Below are 25,242 nucleotides of genomic sequence, written 5' to 3' on the forward strand. Positions count from 1 at the left end.
TAATTTAATAAAAACAGATATTATCAAATTTTGATTAAACTTGAAAATACTATTTAAAAAATAACACGGATCAATAAGTGCACTTGCACCAAATAAAATTTCACTGTTTTTCGATATGAGAAAAAACAGCAACGATATGGAAATGAAAACTCGGTTTGACAACCATCTTCGTTCTTTGACAGGTACACGGTAAAGGTTTCTTTTATTTTGGTTTTATTTTTGTTTTCCGTTACAAATGCTAATCTCGACTTGCACCAATTTTCTTGTTAATAATTATCTATAACTATTATCTCCAAATATAATATAAGCCCCCCCCCCCCCAAAAAAAAAAAAACAACAAAATAATCCAAAAAGTATGAAGTTCCTTTTCATTTTTTTCACTGCATACAACATTGTAGTCAGTGCGTATTTCGCAATGAGGACCTCGCTCGTGTACGTCAGCCTTTTCAATTAATTTTCATTCCTGGCAAAATGAAAGAACATTTTCCGATGATGGTAGTATTATCTGCAACCCTCGAGATTCATCGTGATGGTGTTTATTTGTAATGATTTAAATTTTTTGCACGATTAAAGTTAATATTTCCTTCCAATTTATTAATTGTTGTCTGCTGCATTAGTTGAGTGTTTCTTCATATTTCGGCAGTTTACGCATGCTGCTGGAATATATCGGCAGAATATTCTAAAACAAAATGAGTCGTTCTCTGTAAGTACTTACCTTCTTGGTAAAACTTGCAGAGAAGACTCTCTTTTCTAAAACAAAATGAGTCGTTCTCTGTAAGTACTTACCTTCTTGGTAAAACTTGCAGAGAAGACTCTCTTTTCTAAAACAAAATGAGTCGTTCTCTGCATAAGTACTTACCTTCTTGGTAAAACTTGCAGAGAAGACTCTCTTTTCCGGTTGTTATAAAAATGGAATGGAAATTTAAATGTTGTTCCATTTTAATATTTTGTTTTTCAACTTGTACATGCGCCACTCCCACCAAAAAAATCGAAAGTAACCAAAAGAATAGCATTCAGCAATCATACCTTTTATATGTATAAAAAAACGAAAGATTTTTAAAATAATTTTTTTATAAAATTGTATTAATAAAAACAAAATAATTTAATATAAATGAAAAAGGTCAATTTGGTATACCTTTTTGGTATTTTTATATACAAGTCCAACTCACCATTCACATTGTCGACTTTTATAGGTTTTCCAGTGTTGTCTACATTAGAGATTTCATAGTCGGTTAAATCACTGAAACTAGAAATGTTTACAAACATAAATACTTAACAAATGCAGATAGTGTGCGAGCCTTTTCTAGTCTCACACAAAAACATGCGTTCACATATCAAGCCATATTTCTTGTCATATACATACGCGCACACAAACATATGCGTGCACGTCCACACACGTACATATATTCACGTTCGCGTACATACACTCACATTCACGTGTATACATATACACACTAATGTACACACATGTACAACGTCACTTCCCCTTTCAAAGGAAATCCACACATGCGCAAAAGACCACTGGAAACGACTATAAAAGGAAGAGACAAGCTGTTTCCAGCCCTTTTTTCGGACCAGCTTTCGAGCTGAGCAGTCTACGAACCGACAGCATGCCTTTTCGGCAGGCACGCGTGTGCCTTACGCCACTTGCTACTATGTGGGACAAAAAGCTAACAGACCGTACGTACACTTTATACGTTTTCTCTCTCCATGAACTGGATTGACATTCTCACTCTTTCTCTCTCTCTATATATATATACAACTTGTCCCTGAGAATACCTTTGCATAGCTGACTGCTAATATGGCACGCAGTTTAACTGATGTCAACCCTCTATCCTTTTCTTTGTCTACACGCTGGACTATCATTCCCATTTTACACTACATTACTCATTTCTCTTCCCACGCGCGAACAAACAATAGTGACCCGAACGTGAGATGAACACACATTTCCTTTTCCTTCTATACTACCAGTCCCGCAACAAACGATGGTTACACCCAAACGCGGACATGAACACATGTTATATCTAAAACATTCATTCTTTCAACAGTAAATACACAACATGTTTATCTTATCCAGCAATTGAGTTTTTGTTTCCTTCATTCCATTCGTTTCATTATTTTCTTTTGTAACGGGATTAGGATATATATAACCTAGTCCTCTACAATAGTTCGCAAGTACATAAATACACATTTTATTACAAAGTGACAAACATGAAAGTCATGTAATATAACAATATAAAACAACAATAATTTGTACTCACTTAGAAGTGGTTCAAGTCCTACTTTGTCTCATAGTGGGACGATGTTCTCATCGGGGTAAAACCTTACATTTCTTGTCAAGGCCAAAACATCTCAGTGTCTCTGCCATGGGTGTTATGCCCACGGGGTGTTAACGCGGCTTCCTTTCTCCATGCTCAAACTCGTTCCTTGTGCATCAAGGGAAGTCACTCTCTAGTGTCTATATAAACCGGTGTTCTTTACCTAAGTTCCCCTACATCGGTATGCAATGAATAAACACACCCGACCTACTCATGTTAAGAACAGCTTTCAGAATAGACACCCCAACCTCTCCATGTTAAGAACGACTTTTGGAATAGACACCCTCAATCTCCCCATGTTAAGAACAGCTTTCGGAATAGACACCCCCAACCTTTTCAGCATACCCGAAGACCTATAAAAGTTGGCATATTGAATGTGAACCGTGAGTTGGATGTAATGTAATGATAACATAGTTTCCACAGCGCCACATTTGACTTTTCTCCATTAAAGAACACAGAGTTTGGCACTTCAGATATGTGACCGTTTTTGGCAATATCCATGTCCAATAAGAAACCTACTTAAACTTTCTTGTTCCTAAATTTTTACTATTGCATAAAATTCTTATAGTTGCACCATGTGCACATATCGGTGGTCGTGCTATCCATTTTTTTAACTTAATTTTTATTATTTTATCAATTACTTTCGATTTTGAGGGGGCGCATGCACGATTTTTATTAAAAAGATTAAAGAGTAAAATCAAAGTATTAAAACAGAACAAAATTTAAATTTCTGTTCCATTTTTATAACAACTGTAAAACAGTCTTCTCCGCAAGTTTTACCAGTCTTTTTCAATATTTTGTGATAAAATTTTTAAAATGTATGTATTTTATGTATCATGGATGTGTTGCAGTTACTGTAACAGACTATTTTCTCATGGATTAATGCTTCCTTGCTGATTGATGTGGCCATGTACTGATCAGTCAGCTACCAGTATGCATTAATCCTATATCTACCTCAAGGGCTTATTTACTCCTGTCAAGAAAGAGCCACCAAAGAACACACACCTCTATCCTCTCACTTTCTGTTTACTGAATCGCTCAGACATAGACATAAGAACAACATACATATACAGATATAAATAGACAATAAATTATACTGATACAGAAAATAGACAAAAATAAAAGTAGCTAATGTTATGTTGTATGTTGTCTAAAGCACATAAAAGCTTGATCGTTTGATTCTAGTTTAGTTTCTCTAGTCAAGAGGAGGGTGTTTCGAATGTCGACTCCAAGCCCATGCATATGTCTGTCAGAGTCCTTACAGCAGAGTGGGAGGTATCCAGGCATGTTAAAGTAGTTAGAGGGGATGGAGGAATGTAGGTTAGTCTCACTTAGTGCTAAGATATCCGGAGTGTTTGTTAAGAGAAATGTTTCAACATCATTTAAATAAGTTCTAAGCCCAGAGATGTTCGTAAATGCAAGCCTTAAGGGAGAAGGCAGGTTGGTTTTATTTGAGTTTTGGCCTGGTTTTAGCGTAATTTTTTAATGTACTGTCATTTTTATTTTTAAGAGTTTCAGTTTAGGTAAGGGGTACTGAGCAAGTACTTATGCAGAATACAAGACATGCAACACAGGCAGACCATCAGCTGTCCTTCCATCTACTAGGGTTGTGGCCTCAGGATAGCCCACCAGGGATGAGTGCAGGGTCCCTTTCCATGCACGACATGGCACTACAAACATCCCGATATTATACAACTATTGATGGAGTAGTCGCTCTAAGCACTACCAAAGAGTTAGGGCATCTGTACTACCAGTCGAGAACAGCAGCCAAGAACTGTCTATCCAGTACCCTCACCCCATCAGATGATGGTCAACCCAATCCGCTTGCACTGGCATTACGGTATTCAAGCACTCCCAAGTGCCTAGTTTAAGGGATGGGATGTGTCGGGAGTGGGGAAAAATGGCGTTCATTTCCCTAGTCAGGAAACAAGGTCGACCACCGAGTGTTTCTGTCAACTCCCAGTGATTCGCTCTCTACGCCTTGCTAATAGACAAAGAAGGAGTATGAAAGCCGGGCAATAGACGGTGCCTATTTACTCCTTAAGCAGTTTAGGTTTGCAGACCGGTAATTTGTTTGAGTCACCAGCTCTAGGAAAGTTGTCACCCAAGACTGGAGAGGCCTTCCTCCCCTTAGGTTTAGCTTCAGAGTTTTCCTTCTAGACAGATGACCAAGGAAGATCTACAAGTCCATCGGTACCGAGAGGGTTTGCCCCGTGCCTGGGTCCTAATCCAGGTATTTCTGCGACCCCGCGAGGGTGGTTAGTGTTGTTAATAGGTTAGTTTATAAATGTTATATATCTACTGAGAAATTATACTCCTCAAAATGATTACGGGACATTGCTATTTCATTGTTACTGGAGGAGGGGGTGAGTAAGAGTTCATGCAGTGGAAGCAGTTATATTTGCAAACAGGTCTGTTGGAAGGAGTTAATATGACTTAATGTTTTTTTCTTTAAATTTATAATTGAGAAAAAATAAATAAATAAATAAGTAAGTAAAAAAAAATAAAAGTAAAATAAAATAAAATTTTCTTCCTTTTATTTTTATGTTGGCTTAGGAATAGGATAATACATTACAGGGCTTGATATTACGAATTAACTAAAAATTGTTGTACAAGCTCTGGATATTTTAGATGGCAGAAGGGTTAATATGTATATTCAATAGATACAAGTAACATCATTTTTGATAAGTACAATACAGTACAGGTGGAAGTAAATTATACGCTATGGCGTCTACATTATGTATAATACAGTAAATAGTTATATGGGGAGATTTCCAGAAGATGCGAATATATGGGTGTTATGGGTATTAAGTAGGTTTTCATTTCTAATGAGGATATCTTCAGCTTTTGTTTATAAATTAGGAAGTTGTATTCTGCGTTATAGCGTATCGGTTCAGTTTTTGTTTTTATCAATTGCAAAGCTAAGGAAGAAACAGCTATTGCTATGCAATATAGATAGCTGTATGTCTAAGTACAGACTGTAGTTAGTAAGTATCTACCTGGTTAAGAACAAACTAGTGCATGCCTTAGAAGTAGAAATGAATGGATGTTTAGTTATCATGACTTCCAATCGGTCAGCATGCGAAGGTTAAGGGCTGAAAGCAGAGGACCCACATTCAAGTCGTGTGTAATGTATGCATGTTAATGGCAGCTTGGGGAGTAGGGCAGATTATTAGTTTTCAGGAGAAGGTTAAACTTACAGAATACAGTAGGATTAGAATTGAGTGTAAAGTAAAGTTTAGTTAGAAAAAAAATAGAAATTTTTTTTTTTTTTTTAATTTAATTTAACGTGCAAATCAGACATAGGCAATCGTCTTGGAGGTAAAGTATATATATTGGATATACATAGCAATCCAGCAGGGGTGTTTGTACCGTAACGAGAGAAAATATTAGTGTATGGTGCGTCGGGATTCAAAGTAAAATACAGTCAGTAAGGTACCGCTCAGTAAAAGTTCTAGCAGCGTAGCTATGGTCACTGCATTTAAGTTACAAATATAATTGAAAGACAATGTTCAGCGATTTGATATAGCTAGCAATGGACCTGAGGTAATCTTGTCAGCATCAGACAAAGCCAAACTTTTTGCAAAGAACTTTGCAGCTAATTCTAATCTTTGCGACCAAGGCTGCCAACCTACAATATTTCCTCCTGTATCAGAAAACATGCTATGTGATATACAAATATCTGTATGTGATGTTTCCAAGCTAATCAAAAACCTTGATTCCAGTAAAGCAACCGGCCCTGATGGTATTCCTAATTATAGTAATCAAAAGACTTCAACCAGAATTGCGCCCATGCTTACAAAGCTGTTTAAACGTTGTCTTAAGGAGAATTGCTTCCCGTCACCCTGGAAAATCTCATAAGTATGCCCCATATTTAAGAATTCAGGTGATCGTTTATCACCCTCACAGTACATGCCAATAAGTCTCCTGTGCGTCATGAGTAAGTTGCTGGAATCTGTGTTAAATAGAGAAGTAATCAACCATCTTAGAAAAAATAACCTTTTTAGTGACACACAATATAGTTTCCGTTCTGCTAGATCTACAGCAGATGTGCTTACAGTTATATCTCATAGGATTAGAGAATCTCTCGACGGAGGCTACCTTTCTAGGGCAATTGCTTTTGACATATCAAAGGCGTTTGATAGAGTATGGCATAAAGGTTTATTTCACAAGATCTCCAACTACGGTATAGCTGGAAATGTCTTCTCAATTATTAAATCATTTCTCTCTGAAAGGTTCATAAGAATAGTGGTTGATGGGCAGAAATCAGAAGCTCTTAGTATTAATGCTGGAGTCCCTCAGGGGTCCATCCTGGGCCCAACTCTCTTCCTGGTCTATATTAATGATCTTCCAAATCATATCCTTACATCATTCGTAGACATCTATGTTGATGACACTACTATTTATGGTAGCACATCTAAGACCATAAACGATCATGTTCTCTCTGATTCTCTCTCTCCTCTGATCTTGAGCAAGTGGTACAATGGGGAAATAGGTGGCTTGTTATTTTTAATGCATCTAAAACCAAGCTTTTTTTCTTTACATCATCAACACTCTGATCCTCATCTGCTATCAATTGAAATGAATGGCTCTCGTCTTTGGGAGGCCTCATTTTTTTACAAGCATCTGGGCTTGACCTTTACTCCTGATCTTAAATGGAACACATACATTAAATCCTTTGCCAAGGTCACTGGAAAAATTGGTGGGATCCTTCTATCGATCCAGTAGATATCTCACTGCTGATGCTATTCTCTATCTATATAAGAGCCAGGTACGTCCAAGGATGGAGTACTATTGCCACATCTGGGCAGGAGCTGCTAGAAAGGACTTATCCTGCTTTGATAGATTTCAAAATAGACTTCGTAGCCTTGTGGGGGGGGGTGTCCTTTTCTTTTCCCTGCAACCTCTTTCTCACAGAAGATATGTTGCGAGTTTGTCTCTGCTTTATCGTTGTTTTCATGGCAAATGCTCGGCTGAGCTCCATTCTATGGTCCCCCCTTGCCAAACTTTCACAAGAAACACCTGTCTAGCAGAAAACACTATCACTAATTTCCCCCACTCTTTATCTGTGCCTAAACCTTAACGTAGATTCCATGAGCAAAGCTTCTTTCTTAGAACTGCACGACTATGGAATTGTCTTCCGTTTTTCTGTTTTCCAGCTGACTACAATATGGTTGTCTTCAAGTCCAATGTAAACAAGTTTTTGATGAGCCGTTCCATATAAGTTAACAAATTTACTGAATCTCCATTACTAACGGTTAGTATATTGTCCAATTTCTACCGTACACTCTTTAAACCTTATCCTCGAGTGTCCTCTTGGCCTTGATAAGTGGTGATGCCTGTCTAAAAAAAAATAAATAAATAAAAAGAAATAAGGATTTGCTGCGCAAATCAAATCAGTATATTCCAGTTTTCTATTGTCTTCCTCAAGACTGGATGTCAATGAAACTCCGCCACTAGAAGGTGTTAAAATCCCCCCGTCTTGAATTTGCGCACCATGCGCATGAAACTTAATTCTCATCATGAAAAATTACCACATCGAACGAGAATTTAATTCTTCTTTTATACAATGTTATTGTATAAACTACCCCGATAGCATACTATCCACCAGACGTGTTAATAGTATAAGAGAGGAGAATGAAACCCCAAAACCTCCAACGGTCTGCCTACCATACATACGAGGCATCTCCGAAAAGATTCAGAGAATATGTGCCCCCTACAACATCAGGATGGTATTCAAAAGCGAGTCAACACTCAGACGACACCTGGTACGAGTGAAGCCCCGCATGGATGAGAACATGACCAAAAACTGCATATACTCCATCCCATGCAGTTGCAGAAAGGTTTACAAGGGTGAAACATGCCGCCCCCTTAAAGTAAGGGTGGAAGAACACCGAAAAGCGGTAACTAAAGGGGAGACGGAAAAATCGGGTATAGCCAACCATGTCTGGATGGAGAGGGGGGATCATCGCCCCCTATGGGATGAAGTAAAAATAATAAACAGAGAGACCCACTGGAAAGTGAGAAAACTTAAAGAAACAGCTCACATGCTCGGACATAACAACCTACTGAGCAAACCAAGCATAGAGCTGAATGCAATTTGGACACCTCTGATAGAGAGAGAAAACCTTGAATAACAACATAGGTTTAACATTAACAAAAACCAACTAAGAATTGTCCTAGTGACATATGGCCGAGTGGTCCTAGACGTTGTATCAAAGTTTACAGTTACCCAAAGGTGCTGAGTTCAATCCTGAACGAAGGCAGTGAAAAAGTAACATTAAAAAACAGAGAATCAGCAACTATGTCCCAAAGCCTAGCTGGAGTCCGAACACGGTACCCCCGTAATAATAATAAAGGGTTGGGTTCGAGACTCCTAACAAACCGTTCACCTGACGAAGGCCGGAGGGCAAAACGGCCGAAACGTTGTGACAATAACAACCAAGATGAGGAAGTCAGTCCGACAATCTCAATCAATGAAAACAACTCATCTCAAAAATACAGACAATTACTAATGTTATTTTGAACTACTGTTTCTTACGTGATGACCATGCACACATGCATTTCGCTTACATGCTTTAATGACTGTTATTCTCTCAGAAAATAATCACATTAATTTCAAGCCACGTAAGTAATTTTAAACTCCATGCTATTTTCACAAATCCTTATTAAGCTAGTCCTGCATAATTACAAGAAAACACTTACATTGGAACAATTGAACTAATATTCCTAACATGCAAAGAAATATTGTTATTTCATATTAATACAGTGGTTTTGAGTTCTTTGTCAAGTGTCGTTATTTTCTGGAGTTATTTCTATATTTTTATTTTATGTATGTGAGGATGTGATCTGGTGGCATCTTTCTATTAATCGGCGATCTTGTTAAATTTATCTTTAATGGTCCTGTGGATACTCTACTACTTTCACCTTCAAGAGATTCCTGCACCTGCAACTTTGGCCCTAAAAATTGATAGATTCCAATTATGACTTGGTGAACACCGACTCACACTCTTACAAATTAGTAACTCCTGAGTTCCTATAATTGGTAATCCCCCTACGCCATGAATTACTATAACTGACGACTCTGACTACAAAAGCAACATGCAACCTGTGCATATCAGTGATGACCTTTTCGTGAATCTGGAAACTGATGACTAATCAGACAGGACATGATCACTCATTTTGAATAGCGTCACTGAATAAATAACGATGGCGAAATTCAGTAAATCATAACTCCTGCATTATACGGATTGTGATCGGGGAATTACTGGATGAGCAATGGACCAGAACACTCGCATGGCACAAAAATGGAAAACGACACAGTGTCATCAAATTCGACTAGGTTGGCATTGGTTAACTTCCTGCTGTTTTGGGCAAATGATCCTACACTTTGGTTTGCACATCTAGAAACCCAATTTTATACGCAAAGGATCCACAGTGAGCTTATCAAACTCAACCATGGCATGGCGTCGCTATCACACAAAGTACTGGACAAAGTGTGTGATTTAATCCTGGCCCCTCCTAGATCAGTTACATATGACACTCTTAAGTCAGAATTGATTAAAATGAACGTCCAAATGATACTCGCGTCCATTTGGGAAACAACAGCAGTTGAAAGTTTGGCCGACCTTGTTGACAAAATTATTGAGGTCACAGTGTCAATCTTCCCAGTCAACCAAACTGCAACCTTGACCATCATCCTCACCACATCCAAAGCCAACAAAGACAGCACAGACATCAGAGAGATGCTCAAAAAGTATGCTAAACGCATACAGGAGTTAAGCAACCAGATGCGGACTCTAACCACAAGACAGCACAAGCCACACTGTCCTCAACAGGATGACTTTTGTCACCAATGCTCTGAGAGTTGGAACAGATACCCTTGACAAGACAACAGTGATTTGCGATTATGCTATTATTATTGGGGTTACGGAGAAAAAGCTGTGAGATACCGACTTCCCTGTGCATTTACACAAACATTTAAAACATTGGGAAGCGACATGGATTTGTGGTAAATGCAACTGACACTCCTGACTGGCATTGTACGCATCGTACTTTCTACATCACTGATAGGAATTCAGGCATACATTTTCTTGTTGATATAGGAGTAGAAGTGAATGTTATCCCAAGCAAGCTTGTAAAAGAATGATACACACAAACACTGTTTCTTTTGCAAGCTGCAAACTACTCCCCCATTCCAACCTACGATCACAAATCAATGACATTAGACTTAGGCTTAAAGCACACATTTCAATGGATATTCACAGTAACAAAGCTCCTTTTTCCAATACTTGAGGCAGTTTTCTCACAACATTTCGGCACACTTGTCGACATCAAATGTGAGAGAATATTGGATAACAATACTGATTTATCAATGCAAGGCAGAATCAACAAATCGGCAAAAATAAGCCCTTAAGACTTTTTGAATTCATCATAATGCCTTCTGGATTGAGAATCACCACACAGGCTTTTCCACGGTTCATAGACACAGTTACATATGGATTGTCTTTCGTTTATGTGTACATTGAGGATTTATTAGTAGCAAGCTTGTCCACAGAAGAGCATAATTAACACCTTAAAGAATTATTTTACAGACTATCAGTGTTATATATAATCCTGGTCACGGCACCAAATTATATATGTATATATAATCTTTATTAAAATTATGGCGTATGTATTATATATTGTTGTTATTGTTAGAGAGAGTTGTAGGGTGTTCATGTTGTGTGCAGATATATCGCGCATATATAAAGAGAGAGAGAGAGAGAGAGAGAGAGAGAGAGTTCTGTATATATAAAGAGACAAGGTACATGTTAATACAGGAGAGCCGACGGCATGTAATACACAATGAGAGGAGATTTATGATATATAGATAGATAGACCGAGAGATAGTGCGTTTGACATTTATACTATTGACAGTTCTGTGAATGGGAGTGTTTCTATAACATTGACGCATATATTTCTTTACCTATTTTTGAGATGATGATTTTCAAAAAGTTCTTACAATATAAATTCACAATACCTACCTTTCTTTTGTTGAATAACATAACCCGAAGATGCATGTACAAAAAGATGAAGTTGTTCGTTTATTTCATTTCGACTGATCATATGGCTTTGCATCAAGGAATTCAAGTCTCTACATGATCCTTTCTTCTCTCCTTCACTTCCAAGGTTCCATGTCAGCTCTGTCTCTGACTCACTGACTTCTCTCTTCTCCCCTGACTAACTGACTGACTGCCTTACCCTTTGCCAAGCTTCAACTATATTGAAAACTCATGACGTCATTGCATGATCAACACGTGCATATCAGACACACGGCCTGACACGCCTCATGTTTCCACAAAGCTGACTCTCTAACCTAATCTTTGATTAACACACTTTACAAACATTTGTCATTGTCCGTTTTTAAATTCCTTATTTTAATTTCATTTCTTTAACAGAAACAAAATTCATCATTACATTCCTTTTTCAATAAACAGATATCTAATTATTTTATGTGAACTAAACAATGGTAATTCTACATTCCATTTTCAATAACATTCCGTATTATTTATTTTAACTTATGATCGGAATTCTCAATTCCAAATCTAGCTTTGCAAGTTCGAATCCTTGGCTATTCTAGCTTATATTTACTCACTTACAAGAACAGGCGACTTGTTCTTGTAACATCAGAATACGGTGTGATTATCAACCTTAACAAATGTGAGTTTGGTGTTTTGTCATTATCTTTTCTTGATCATATTATTGATAAGGACAGGCTCAATTTATTGTTCCCACTTTTCTTCATAAACTACGGGAATTTCTGGGTTTAATTAATTTTTACAGACGATTCTTACCTCACTACACCGAATTGGTACAGCCCTTAACCGATCTGCTTCGGAATAGAAAGAAAAAGGGCGAAGGGATTACTTTGACTGAACATGAACTGCACTTTTTCTCAGTTTTAAAAATGACCTTAGCAAACACTACATTATTGGTTTTTCTCAAGACAGGCGCACCACTTGCATTATTCATAGATGCTTCTGATGTGTGTATCAGAGGAGTGTTACAACAACTCATTGATGGTTGTTGGCAACCATTATCCTTCTTTTCTAGAAGACTTCAAGATGCTGAAAGAAAATACAGTACTTTTGGAAGGGAACTGCTCGCTGCTTATTCCATGGTAAAACATTTTCAATTTATGTTGAACTTGCATGGCTACCCGGCGTCGCTTGGGTGGAGAGAAGTGGTATACGAAAGCTATTGAGCAACCAACCCCCAGAAAACAAAAACTATTATTTCAATCAAAATAGCAGCGAGTATCCATGTGAGCACAAAAAAAAAATTAGCCACAGTAGCCAGGCTCGAACCTATAATGCAAAAGAGGAAAAGGAAGTGAAAAAAGCTAACATGTTAGCTGTCTTGGGCAGGACGATTTATGATGTCACGGGCCTTGAAAATAATGTCTTTTAAACATACATTGAGATCACTAAGCCTATAACTTTGCAAAAATGTTGACGCTAAAAATTCGCCCCTGTTGACCATCACAGAATTAATATTTTTGGCCAATTTTTAGATATTTGTCATCCGAGAGATCAATCTTTCTAACTATACCAATTTTGTCACAGTTCAACATCATATGTCATGGTATGCACGGCAACTAAACCATTTGCTTTTTTTTTTCACTTCCTTTTTCTCTTAGCATTACAGGTTCGAGCCTGTCTGCCTGCCTGCTTACTACTTTTTTTTTGTGCTTGCACATATCTCAAGCATGTTGTGGTATAGGGACTGTCACAATCTGCACTAAGAAAGGTAACACAGCTGAAGTTGACGTCCTGGTGATGCAGGAAAAACCCTTGGATATGACTTACTAATTGGAATGGATCTAGCAGGTGTCATGATCACAGCAGCCAGAGGTATAATGCTTGGTAGAAGGAAAGAAGTCTGTGCAGCTATTTCTATTGAAGAAAAAGACTTCTCGGCTTTGTTTGACGACAAAGAAAGGATCTGAACTGCGAGGTGGAAATGGACCATGATCGAATCGCCAGATCGATTGTGCAATACCATTCCAGAGTATGCAGTTTCTTCCAAGAATCGGGCTGCATATAAAGAACTTCAGACATGGATTGATAGCAGTTAGTTAATACCATACCCACACGAACGTCTAGGACCACCCAAAGAATTAATTCAGCTCATGGCTATTGAGCAACTGACTAAACACAAAATTCGACCCAGGATGGATTATCAAGAATTGAATCAGCATGTTGATTCTTTTACCAAAAATGCAGATATGTGTGCTGCTAAACTACGGGAGTGGCGTCAGAAAAGGGAGTAATGTAGCATTGTTGGATTTGAAGAGAGCCTACTTACAAATATGGGTCCATGAGTCACTGGGCCCATTTTAGACAGTGATAATCAAGGGAAAATGATACTGTTTGATGTGCATAGGTTTTGGCCTAAACATAGCACCCTTAATAATGACAGCTATCATTAAAACTGTTTTGATGTAAGATGAGACCACAGTGAAAGCTACTTCAGCTTACATTGATGACATCTACGTTCATGAAAACATAGTCTTTAGATGTGGTTCAAATGAAATTGTAATCTTTTAGTTTAAGCAAGGACCATAAGCACTTAAAGAATGGGACGCTTGTGTTAGGCCATGAGGTCTGGGAGGAATGTAATACTTTACGATGGAAGTAAGGCAGCCCAATTCCAGAGTTACCTAGTGTGTTAACATGGTGCATCACGTTTTCTATTTGTGGTAAATTAGTAGGACATTTACCTGTCTGTGGATAGCTCTAAGTGACAACAGGAGTACTAAAAAGACTAGCAAGTGCAGTAACAAAAGGATGGGACGACATAGTCAATGACGATTCTCTCCAGTAAATGATGGCCGAAATGTTGACTAAAGTATGTAGGAACGACCCTGCCCAAGGAGAGTGGCATGTATCCGGACACAAACTGAATGCATGGGTTTACATGAATTCTTTGGTTACAGGTATAGTGTTTGGACGATTAGGTAATGTTGTAGAAGATTTGTGCTGGCTTCGTCTGAAACATGATGCCTAGTATATCAATTTGGCAGACTTGATGCTATGCTGAAAGGCCTTAATCTTGTGCTGCAGTGGCAGGCCAAGCTCATACATCTTCACACTGACTCATTGTGTGTTTTCCACTGGTTGACTGACACCTTCACGGGAAAGGCATGAGTTAGGACTAAGGCCACAAGTGAAATGTTGATATGAAGCAGACTAGCGATAATAAAGCATCTAGTTGACAAATACAGTTTGCAGGTTGACATTACCTTAGTTCCATTGGAGCAGAATTTGACTGATAAGCTGACTTGAATGGCAAAGAGATGGATTGATGAAGCAAGTGTTTACCGATGTATTGGAAAATTCAAAATGGCGGCCGACTCTCTCTTAAACACGGTAAGTTCGGGAAAAGGTGTTATAAATAATTAACTAGACAAAATACTCTTAGAAATTCGCTCAATATATATTACCGTGACATAGGTTGACATATATTCGGTGTTTTTTAAATAGTATTTTGTCTAGTTTATTATTTATAACACCTTTTCTCGAACTTACCGTGTTTAAGAGAGAGTCGGCCGCCATTTTTAATTGTCTAATACATCGGTAAACACTGCATGTTTTTTGAGCTGAATAAATATGTTACATTGAATAAAAACACAAAAAATATATCCAGTTTGGTAGAAAAGTAACTTATCTTGCCTTTGATAACATTTATTTGTTATATATTTGTTTTTTGACAACTTTTTCGAAGCTATGTGTACAGTAATACAAACCCGCGAAGTTTTTTCCGGCGGATTTTGAGCCCAATAATACTCTTCTCAAATTTAATTTTACATAATGACTTTGGCGCTTAGTGTCACAAATAATTTACCTCCCTTGCTATTATTAGTCTGTGAGAGTGTTCTCCCTTGTGCTAGTCATTACTAATCGAGAAAGATTTGTTGTCAAATTTTGTCTCAAGAAGAACAAGTATTAAATTATGGACAGGTTCGAATGGTGTGATGGGCAGTTAACCCTCGATGAGAATTTGGTTGTGCAAAAATCCGGTGTAGCTCTTTACGACGGACAAGAAAAGGTGAGTTTGTGTTGCCTTTTTATTTTTTAACGATTATTTAATCAATTATATATACGAAAAATAATTTAAAAACAAACAACAAAATAAAACTAATTTCCCTTATGTCTCACGTATTTTTGGTCCAAAGTACATTTTTTAAAAGTTTTATTTCGGAAACACATATGAAGCATAATACTTGGCTTTAACCTATAAACTGCCAGGTGCTTATGCACTTTTGTTACCGCGCTATTTTTTTTTTTTTAATAGTATTTTCAAGTTTTACGGATATCTTTTGTATTAAATTAAGTGAAAGTAGAGAATATATCAAAAACACTCCCCTCTCCATGTTAAGAATGGCTTTCTAAATAACTAGCCTGGGTGCCCGGCGTTGCCCGGGTGTTTGGAGGTGTGTGTTGAGCAAAAAAAAAAAAAAAAAAAAGTGGTAGTTAGCAAGCAGGCTTGAAACCGTATCGTGAAGGAGGCAAAGAACGTGGGAAAAAAAAAACAAAAAAAACTGACGTCTTTGCTGTTGCGCCCATCGCCAAACCGGAAGTGACGTATGTTTAAATTAAGGCAATACAATCGAAAAGAGGGGATTAGTTTCGAAAATATGGGCGAAAAAGGCGACCCCTCCCTGTAGAAAAGTGTTCTGTTCAGTTGAGGATGAAGGAATTTGGTTTGGGCCAATTTTTCAACAGTCGTCGTCCGAAGGGTCGAGCTTTAAAATGATATCGATTTCGTGAAAATCCGTTGCCTCTGTCGAAAGTTTTAGGCAGACATACATAATACATACATGCATTTAAACACAGGTGAGATTTATGTTATAGATAACGTTATTATTTCAGCACGGTAACAAAAGTGCATGAGTACCAACGGCAGATGTTGGCAATCTCCAAAAATACCGTTAGGGCTTAAAACATGGCCGCCAGAAGAGTCACGTGATCCGGTTGATCCAAAACATGAATCGCCATATTAAGAAACCGGAAAACGCAAATTTAAAGCAAACTTTGACAAACAAGCATAATAATTAAGTACAAAAACAGTTTTTCAATATCATAATAATAAATAATTTATTTAGAACGGTCATTTAATTTTTTGTTGAGAAACAATTACAGTATGTTTGTTTTTTAAAACAGTGTTTATAAAAAATATTTTATTCAGAGTTTTTCATAAAAATGGTATTTAAAACAAGGTGTTCATTTTTTTTAAGATATAATGTTATAAAAATATGATGTAAAAAAAAAACAGTTTATATTTTTAATTTTCATTTTATAAATTTAGACAGAATAGATGGAGGCGATGCAACAAATTAGCTCACAAAATTTATTTGGGCCGACTCTTTCACGCCACATAAATTCATTTAAATATGAAGTGAAGAGAGCCCTTGATGTACCGAATTGACGACAAAGTTTTTTCTTCGCTCGCATCCACGTATTTTCAATAAGTTGAGTCGCGTCGTTAGGCTCCACAAAATTTCTTTCGTGGACAACAACATCGTGGCTGTAAATACCAAAGTCAATGTCTGCTACGGTTGCATAAGCGCTCCACCCATCGCTTATTATACGAGTCCCGGGTAAGATCCATTGGCGAATTATAGGGACCAGAGTTTCACGTTTTCTGTCTGGAACCTCGATCAAAAGGCAATTCTTAGAGCCTCGTTCGATGGCGCCGAACGCCCAATGGCTACGTCGGACAGTTCCTCTGTGATATTTCCTAGGGTAAAAATGGCTTTCATCAATTTCAACCTCTTTTGGGGTCCAGGTCTCATCTACACCCCCCAATTGAATTGGGTTTTGTTCAATGTACTGAGTGCACACTTCCCTCAAAAAGTTGCACCAGTCGCTCACTGTGTTGGCACTCACCTCACTTTCTGTTGCCATAGTTTTTTGTGGAAAATCCATGCTCCACATATACATAATTATTACAATGGTTCTTAGATTGAGGTTGCTTCTTTGAAAAAAAGAGTTCGTTCTAATTGTATTACGATATCCATCGTTTCGGCAACGCCATCTCCAACCATCCTTGGATTCGGAATATCGAGCCAACACGCATGGTGACCCACAAATTTGACAATTGCATGAATTGGCTATCAGACGTCTCTGTGCAAGCCATGTCAATATGTGCACGTCATCTGGCATTGCTAACATTAGCCGAGACAATGTCATAGTTTCGCCAAGTATAGCGTTATTGTCATGAACACGAGGAACAAGGGTGATACGTTAAGGGCCATTGATATTTTTGTAATTCTCTGAGGTAGGTAGCAGTTCCAATTTCAGGAATCGTCGTGGTTCAATTCCAGGAATTGTCATGGTTCAATTGCGTTCCGTCGACCAGTCGACCACTTGTTTGTTCTGAATAAAATACTTTTTATAAACACTGTTTTAACTAAAAACAACCTAAGATTGTTTCTCAAAGTTTGCCTATTTTTATAACAACATTATATCAACAAAAAATTAAATACAAACAAATTGTGATTGTTTGTCAAAGTTTGCCTTCAAGGCTGCGTTTTCCATTTGCACGATTCATGATTTGGATCAACCGGATCACGTGACTCTTCTGGCGGCCATGTTGTAAGCCCTAACAATATTTTTGGAGATTACCCAGATGTTTACTTTAAGCGAAAAAGGCAGAAAAAGGGGTTGTAACTCTTACACGACTGGAGTGGAGGGGACATTAAAAGGGGTCACATCATTAATAAGGTTATCGTTAAGACGTCAATATGATTGATTAAAGAGTTTCATTTTTTTGTCAATTTAACAATTACTGAATAAATATTTTATTTTTAAACAATACAAAACAAAGAAATTTAAATAACTTTTATTTATAAGCAATGCATGTTAGATTTTTTTGGGAATTTCTGACACCCTTAACACAAAACTGCGAATAAAATATACATAACTCGTAATTTTTCTTATTATATTTGAAGTAAGTTAAAACTCGTTGATTTTCTTGAAATCTTTTTTTAAAGAAAACCGATTTAAAAAAAACAAATATTGCATATTTTGCTATTAAACCTGTTATTATTTTAAAATTTGGTCTTTGCTCCTTTTATTGAAAAAAAAAAAAATTAGGGCTTTAATTACATTTTTCAAGTAGTTATAAGCTTCGAAAGATAGTAAGTCTAATTATTCAAGTTTTTATCACGCATTTTTAATGGCGATTTCTGACACTGCTAGAGCAGCCAGAATTTTTGGACAAGTTGCCATTGAAAACTTTTCATTAAATAGACTCTCCATGTATACAAACTTCTAACAATGTAATTTCAAATCATAATTTTTATTTCAATAAAATGAGGAAAGACTAAAATTTAATATCATAGAAGGTTTCACCGAAAAAAATATACAATTTTTTTTTTTTTTTTTTTCATCGGTTTTATTAAAAAAAAGTTAACGAAAAACAAAAGTAACTCGTGTGGATGTAATATATATATCTAACTGTGAAAAAATCACTTACCTGTTTCAAATTATTAATATTTGATTGCTTCTAATGTTCCGGTATGAGAATTTAATTATATTTATATATTATATTCCATGTATTTTTTAAATGAAAGGATTTTTCAACCAAGTACCGTGTCTCCGACGTTTGTTTATCAGCCATTAAAATACCTGTATGTAAAAAGAATTCTCACTTTGATATGTAAGGAAGTATGGCAGGGGGGGGGGCCGTTTCAATGAAGCCTAATATCCCTTGTGTACTTTTCACATATTTCAGTAGAAGTCATTATTGTGCTACCATACTTGCAAAGTGTATATTTTTCATTTATGGATTTTGACCTTGACGACTTATTTTTGATTTTTTTTTTTTTTTACTATCTTAGAGAAATACCAGAACTTTTTTTTTTTTTTTTTTAAACATTGGAAAAAACAAAACAATGACTAAAATAGAATAAAATATCCTCAGCATCCAATATTGAATGGAAAATTATAAGTATAAAATAAACTCCAACTTAAAAAAAAAAAAAAATCCACCTGGTTTTCGAAAAAAAAAAAAAAAAGGATTTACACTTTGAACTTTACAGGTAAATTGGCAAAAAACTGTTCGTTTTTTGGTTTGAAATTTGAATATTTTATTTATTGACCTTTTATGTTCAATTTGTGATATATAAAACTTTGTTACATTAATTATGTAAATCTAAATAGACATTTCAAAATGGGGGGAATTAAAAAAAAAAAACGTTTGTCTAAAATATTATATTCGGTTTATTGGAAAGAGCATAAAATTTCCCATTGACCCTGAAAATATTGTAAAAATTGAATCAATAGATAAATTTTGAGAGATTTTAAAGTTAAAAAATTGAAAAATATTTAACTTGTAAAAATCAATTGATTTCATTACATATAAAAGTGGCTTCCTAGAAGAGTGCCGGCACTTTGTAAACACTGATTTTTGAAAGATAAAAAATAATATTTCTATTACTTTTTATACAACTTTAATAGTTTATTTTGGAAGTATAATCCATCAAGAAAATAAACAAATCACTTTTAAATGAGAAATTACGAGTTTATGTTATTCAGTTTTGTGTTGGGGGTGTCAAAAATTCCCCCAAAATTCTGATACACCTACAGCAGCAGAACTTTGAACTTTATTAAAGAATAAAGAACTGGGTAGGGGACATGGTTTTGAATGCCGGCTAATAATAATATTTTTTAAAGTTTCGGTTACTTTTTGATTGTTTGAAAAATTACAACTTTGAAAGTACAACTTAAAAATAGGATGTGAAATAAAAAATACATGGAATAATTTTATCTCAAATCTGAGAAACCGTACATTTCATGTAAAAATTCATTATGATAAAGATTGTCTTTATATTTTTCTGACAAGAGAAATATAAGTTTCTTGAATTATTTTCAAGTGAAATATTAAGTTAGTCTTAAGATAATTAATACAATAAATGTACTTAACTTTTGCTAAAATAAAAGTACTAATTATCCAAAAATTTGGCAATGGTAACAGCAAAGTTTGTTTATTGTGTCAAAAAATAATATGGCGGCAAAAATGAAAAAGTATGGAAGCACACAATGAACATAATTTCATTATTAAACATTGTTCTGTGACATCGAGCGATTTCTTTTTTTTATTTTTTTTTTAATTTTTTTTTTTTTTTTTTAGTCGCAAACCCATCCCTTCATTCAAACTTCAGGAAATCAACCAATTGTAATGAAAATGTCAGTATTTATTAATTAATAATCATGGGATATAAGACCTTTTATTTCATTTTAAATATGCAGGCTTTCTGCTAGCTTTATTTTTAAACAGACAAAAACAGAAAACACTTAAAAATAAGAACACACACACAAAAAAAACTTATCTAGTTATGTAGAAAGATAGCTTGCCTTCGGTAATGTTTTTTTTTTACCCCCATTTCGTCGGCTACTCTAAATGCATCAAATTATTTTTTTAATAAAACTACAAGTGCATTTTAAGTGTTGAAAGGTCAATTAAATTTACTAAGTAACAATGATAATTTATTCATTAAAAAAAGTTCAGACAATTATTAATAGAATTTAAACTTGAAAGACAATCTGCATAAATGTTAAATTCATTAATTATACTGACAATTTATTCATTGAAAAAAAAAAGTTAACACCATTATTTAATATTCATACAGAATTCAAAATAGAAAGAAAACAATTTATAAAATTATTGAAAGAATTACACACTTAACAAAAAATTTAAAGTTAACTGGCACAAACAGGCGTATCTGAAAATAACGTCATATAGTTGGAGGGAGAAGTAGGTGGTCAAAACTGATGGGTTTTCTTTAAAGAAATGTGCATCTGTACTTACCGACATGGAACGCTCGTATAATTTTTACCATTTTTTAATTTAATGATTTTTGTATGTCCCTGTTTTGAATCTTGACATATCAAAGGTCTTCGATAAGGTATGGTATAAGGGCCTACTTCACAAGATTTCCAGCTACGGTATAACTGAAAATGTTTTCTCAATTATTAAATCATTTCTCCCTGATAGGCTTATAAGAGTAGTGGTTGATGGGCAAAAATCAGAGGCCTACAGTATTAATGCTGGAATCCCTCAGGGGTCCATCCTGGGCCCAACTCTCTTCCTGATCTACATCAATGATCTCTCAAAACACATACTTAAACATCTACTTATATTTGTTGACATGTATGCTGATGACACGACCATCTATGGCAACGCATCAAAGGCCGTAAATGACAAAGTTCTCTCTCCTCTGATCTTGAGTGCGTAGTACAATGGGAAAAGAGGTGGCTGGTTACTTTGAATGCATCTAAAACCAAGCTCCTATCTTTACATCATCAACGCTCTAATCCCCATCTGGCATCAATTGAAATGGATGGCTCTCGTCTTGGAGACTCCATGTTTTGACAAACTTCTAGGTTTGACATTTACTTCTGATCTGAAATGGAACACGTACATCAAGTCTGTTGCCAAGGTCGCTGGGAAGATGGTGGGATCCTTCTACCACTCCAGAAGATATCTCGCTACTGATGCAATTCTCCATCTGTATAAAAGCCAATTACGTCCAAGGATGGAGTACTGCTGCCACATCTGGGTAGGAGCTGCTAGAAGCAGCTTATCCTGCCTTGACAGAGTTTAAAATAGACTTTGTAGCTTAGTGGGGGATGCCCTTTTCTCTTTCCTGCAACCTCTCTCCCACAGAAGCCGAGCTTTGTCTTTGTTTTATCATTATTTCCATGGCAAGTGCTCATCTGAGCTCGAATCTCTGGTCCCCCCTTTGCCAATCTTTCACTATAAACACCCATCTAGCTGAAACCACTGTCATTAATTTTCTCCACTCTTTATCTATGCCTAAATCAAAGCATATATTCCATGAGCAAAGCTTCTTAGAAGTGCACGACTATGGAACTCTCTTCTGTTTGCCTGTTTCCCACCAGATTACAACTTGGATGTCTTTAAGTCCAACATAAACAAATTCCTGATGAACCGCCCCCTTAAGTAAGACACTTTATTAAATCTCCAATACTAACGATTACTACGATACTATCACATTGATTACTGTACACACAATAACACTTATACCTGAGTGGCTTCCAGGCCTTGATAAGCGGTGACTTTCGTGTAAAAAAAAATATATATATATATATTTTTTTTTTACTTTATTTTCCAAGACTATATGAAAATTATCTTACATTGATGATTATACGTTATATCATGCATGCAATGAAAATATTAGAATCTTACATATAAAGATTACATTAAAAAATGTAACCATAAAAGAAAAAGTAAAAATATTTTTGGCAATTATAAATTTTTTTTCTGTGAAAATATTAAATAAACACTGCATAATTCAATGATAATATAGGTAGTTTGAGAAATTAATTTTTCATCAAGTTATATCGATTTCGTTAATACGGACTTTAGGGATTTTTTTCCTTATGTTCCTGTAAAAATTAAATTATATTTTTAATTGTTATAATTATTTTCATAAAAAGAGCCAAAATAAATTCATGCATTTTTTTTTTCTTTTTACTACTGAAAACCATAACTTTAAACGTATTTTTTGGTTTAAAAAAATAATACGTTTTCACTAGAATTTAAATAAAAATAATGGGTTAATTATTCTGTGGTACCAGTGTACAAGAATTCTGGTGAAAGAACGGACCCTCTCAATTATCGCCCCATTAGTCTCCTCCCACCCTTCGCTAAAATCTTTGAGACCTTAATCAAGCACTAGTTCACCACCTTGCAAAAGCAAATCTTCTCTTTAACAAACGGTATGGATTCAGGCAATGTCGTTCTGCTGCAGGTATTTTAAGTCATCTGAACGCATTTACCATGTACTGGATAAGGCGGGTGAAGCCAGCGCTGTAGCCCTTGATATATCCAAGGCCTTTGACAAAGTCTGGCATAAAATTAAATTGTACGGTATAATTTGATGTATACTAAATATAATTAATTAGATAATAGAAGCATACAGGTTGTTATTGACGGATGTACATTCAAGCAGTATAACATTAATGTGGGAGTGCCTCGGGGGTTGATCCTTGGACCATTATTATTCCTGATATTCATGAACGACCTCCCTGATAATATTGTGTCTAAGATGGGTATATTTACTGATGATACTACGCTCTATAATATGCATGAGGGAAGAACAGATGTACATAAATCTAAGACTATGGCAGAATTGTTAGAAAATGACCTCCAGACTATAGTGGAATGGGCCACAAATGGATGGTAACATTTAATGCTAGTAAAACTAAGCTGCTCTTTTTTTTTTTTTTCTTTGCATAGGCATCACCACTTATCAAGGCCAAGAGGACACTTAAGGATAAGAGTTAAAGAATATAGGTAGAACTTGGACAATATAGTAATCATTAGTAATGGAAATTTGGTAAATTTATTAACTTATATGGAACGGCTCATCAAAAACTTGTTTAGGTTAGACTTGAAGACAACCATATTGTAATCAGCTGGAAAGCAGGAAAACGGAAGACAATTCCATAGGTGTGCAGTTCTAATAAAGAAGCTTTGCTCATGGAATCTACGTTTAGGTTTAGGTACAGATAAAGAGTGGGGGAAATATTGATAGTGATTTTTGCTAAATGGGTGTTTCTTGTAAAAGTTTGGCAAGGGGGGACCATAGAATGGAGCTCAGCCGAGCACTTGCCTTGAAAATAATGATAAAGCAGAGACAAACTTGCAACATCTCTTCTGTGAGAAAGAGGTTGCAAGGAAGAGAAAAGGACATCCCCTACAAGGCTACGAAGTCTATTTTTAACTCTATCAAGGCAGGATAAGTCCTTTCTAGCAGCTCCTGCCCAGATGTGGCAACAGTACTCCATCCTTGGATCTGCCTGGCTCTTATATAGATAGAGAATTGCATCAGCAGTGAGATATCTACTTGATCGATAGAAGGATCCCATCATTTTTCCAGCGGCCTTGGCAACAGCTTTAATGTATGTGTTCCACTTAAGATCAGGAGTAAAAGTCAAGCCAAGAAGCTTGTCAAAACATGAGGCCTCCCCAAGACGAGAGCCATTCATTTAAATTGATGCCAGATGAGGATCAGAGTGTTGATGATGTAAAGATAGGAGCTTGGTTTTAGATGCATTAAAAGTAACCAGCAACTCCTTTCCACGTTGTACCACTTGCTCAAGATCAGAGGAGTGAGAATCAGAGAGAACTTGGTTGTTTACGGTCTTAGATGTGCTACCATTGTCATCAGCATAAATGTCTACGAATGATGTAAGGATGTGATTTGAAAGATCATTGATGTAAATCAGGAAGAGAGTTGGGCCCAGGATGGACCCCTGAGGGACTCCAGCATTAATACTGAGAGCCCCTGATTTCTGCCCATCGACCACTACTCTTATGAACCTTTCAGAGAGAAATGATTTAATAATTGAGAAGACATTTCCAGCTATACCATAGCTGGAGATCTTGTGAAGTAAACCTTTATGCCATACTCTATCAAAGGTCTTTGCTATGTCAAGAGTAATTGCCCTAGAAAGGAAGCCTCCATCTAGAGATTCGCTAATCCTATGAGATATAACTGTAAGCACATCTGCTGTAGATCTAGCAGAACGTAAACCATATTGCGTGTCACTAAAAAGGTTATTTTTTCTGAGATGGTTGATTACTTCTCTTTTTAACACAAATTCCAGCAACTTACTCATGACGCATAGGAGACTTATTGGCATGTACTGTGAGGGTGATAAACGATCACCTGAATTCTTAAATATGGGGCATACTTATGAGATTTTCCAGGGTGACGGGAAGCAATTCTCCTTAAGACAACGTTTAAACAGCTTTGTAAGGATGGGCGCAATTCTGGTTGAAGTCTTTTGATTACTATAATTAGGAATATCACCAGGGCCGGTTGCTTTACTGGAATCAAGGTTTT

The 25,242-nt window shown here is 36.1% G+C and overlaps 1 protein-coding gene across 1 annotated transcript in view; it reads left to right on the forward strand.

Annotated features, from left to right (window-relative positions):
* The first annotated feature begins 15,247 nt into the window (after window positions 1–15,247).
* Window positions 15,248–25,242, forward strand: part of LOC145248805 (vacuolar protein-sorting-associated protein 36-like) — a 109,108-nt gene continuing 99,113 nt past the window's right edge. Inside the window, exon 1 of the mRNA XM_080110457.1 lies at window positions 15,248–15,410. Coding sequence (XP_079966583.1) covers window positions 15,315–15,410 — 96 coding nt within the window. The 5' untranslated portion in view covers window positions 15,248–15,314. The remainder of the gene's footprint in view (window positions 15,411–25,242) is intronic.

This window comes from Euprymna scolopes, chromosome 27 (assembly GCF_053919585.1).
Source record: "Euprymna scolopes isolate OS-2025 chromosome 27, ASM5391958v1, whole genome shotgun sequence".
NCBI lineage: Eukaryota > Metazoa > Mollusca > Cephalopoda > Sepiida > Sepiolidae > Euprymna > Euprymna scolopes.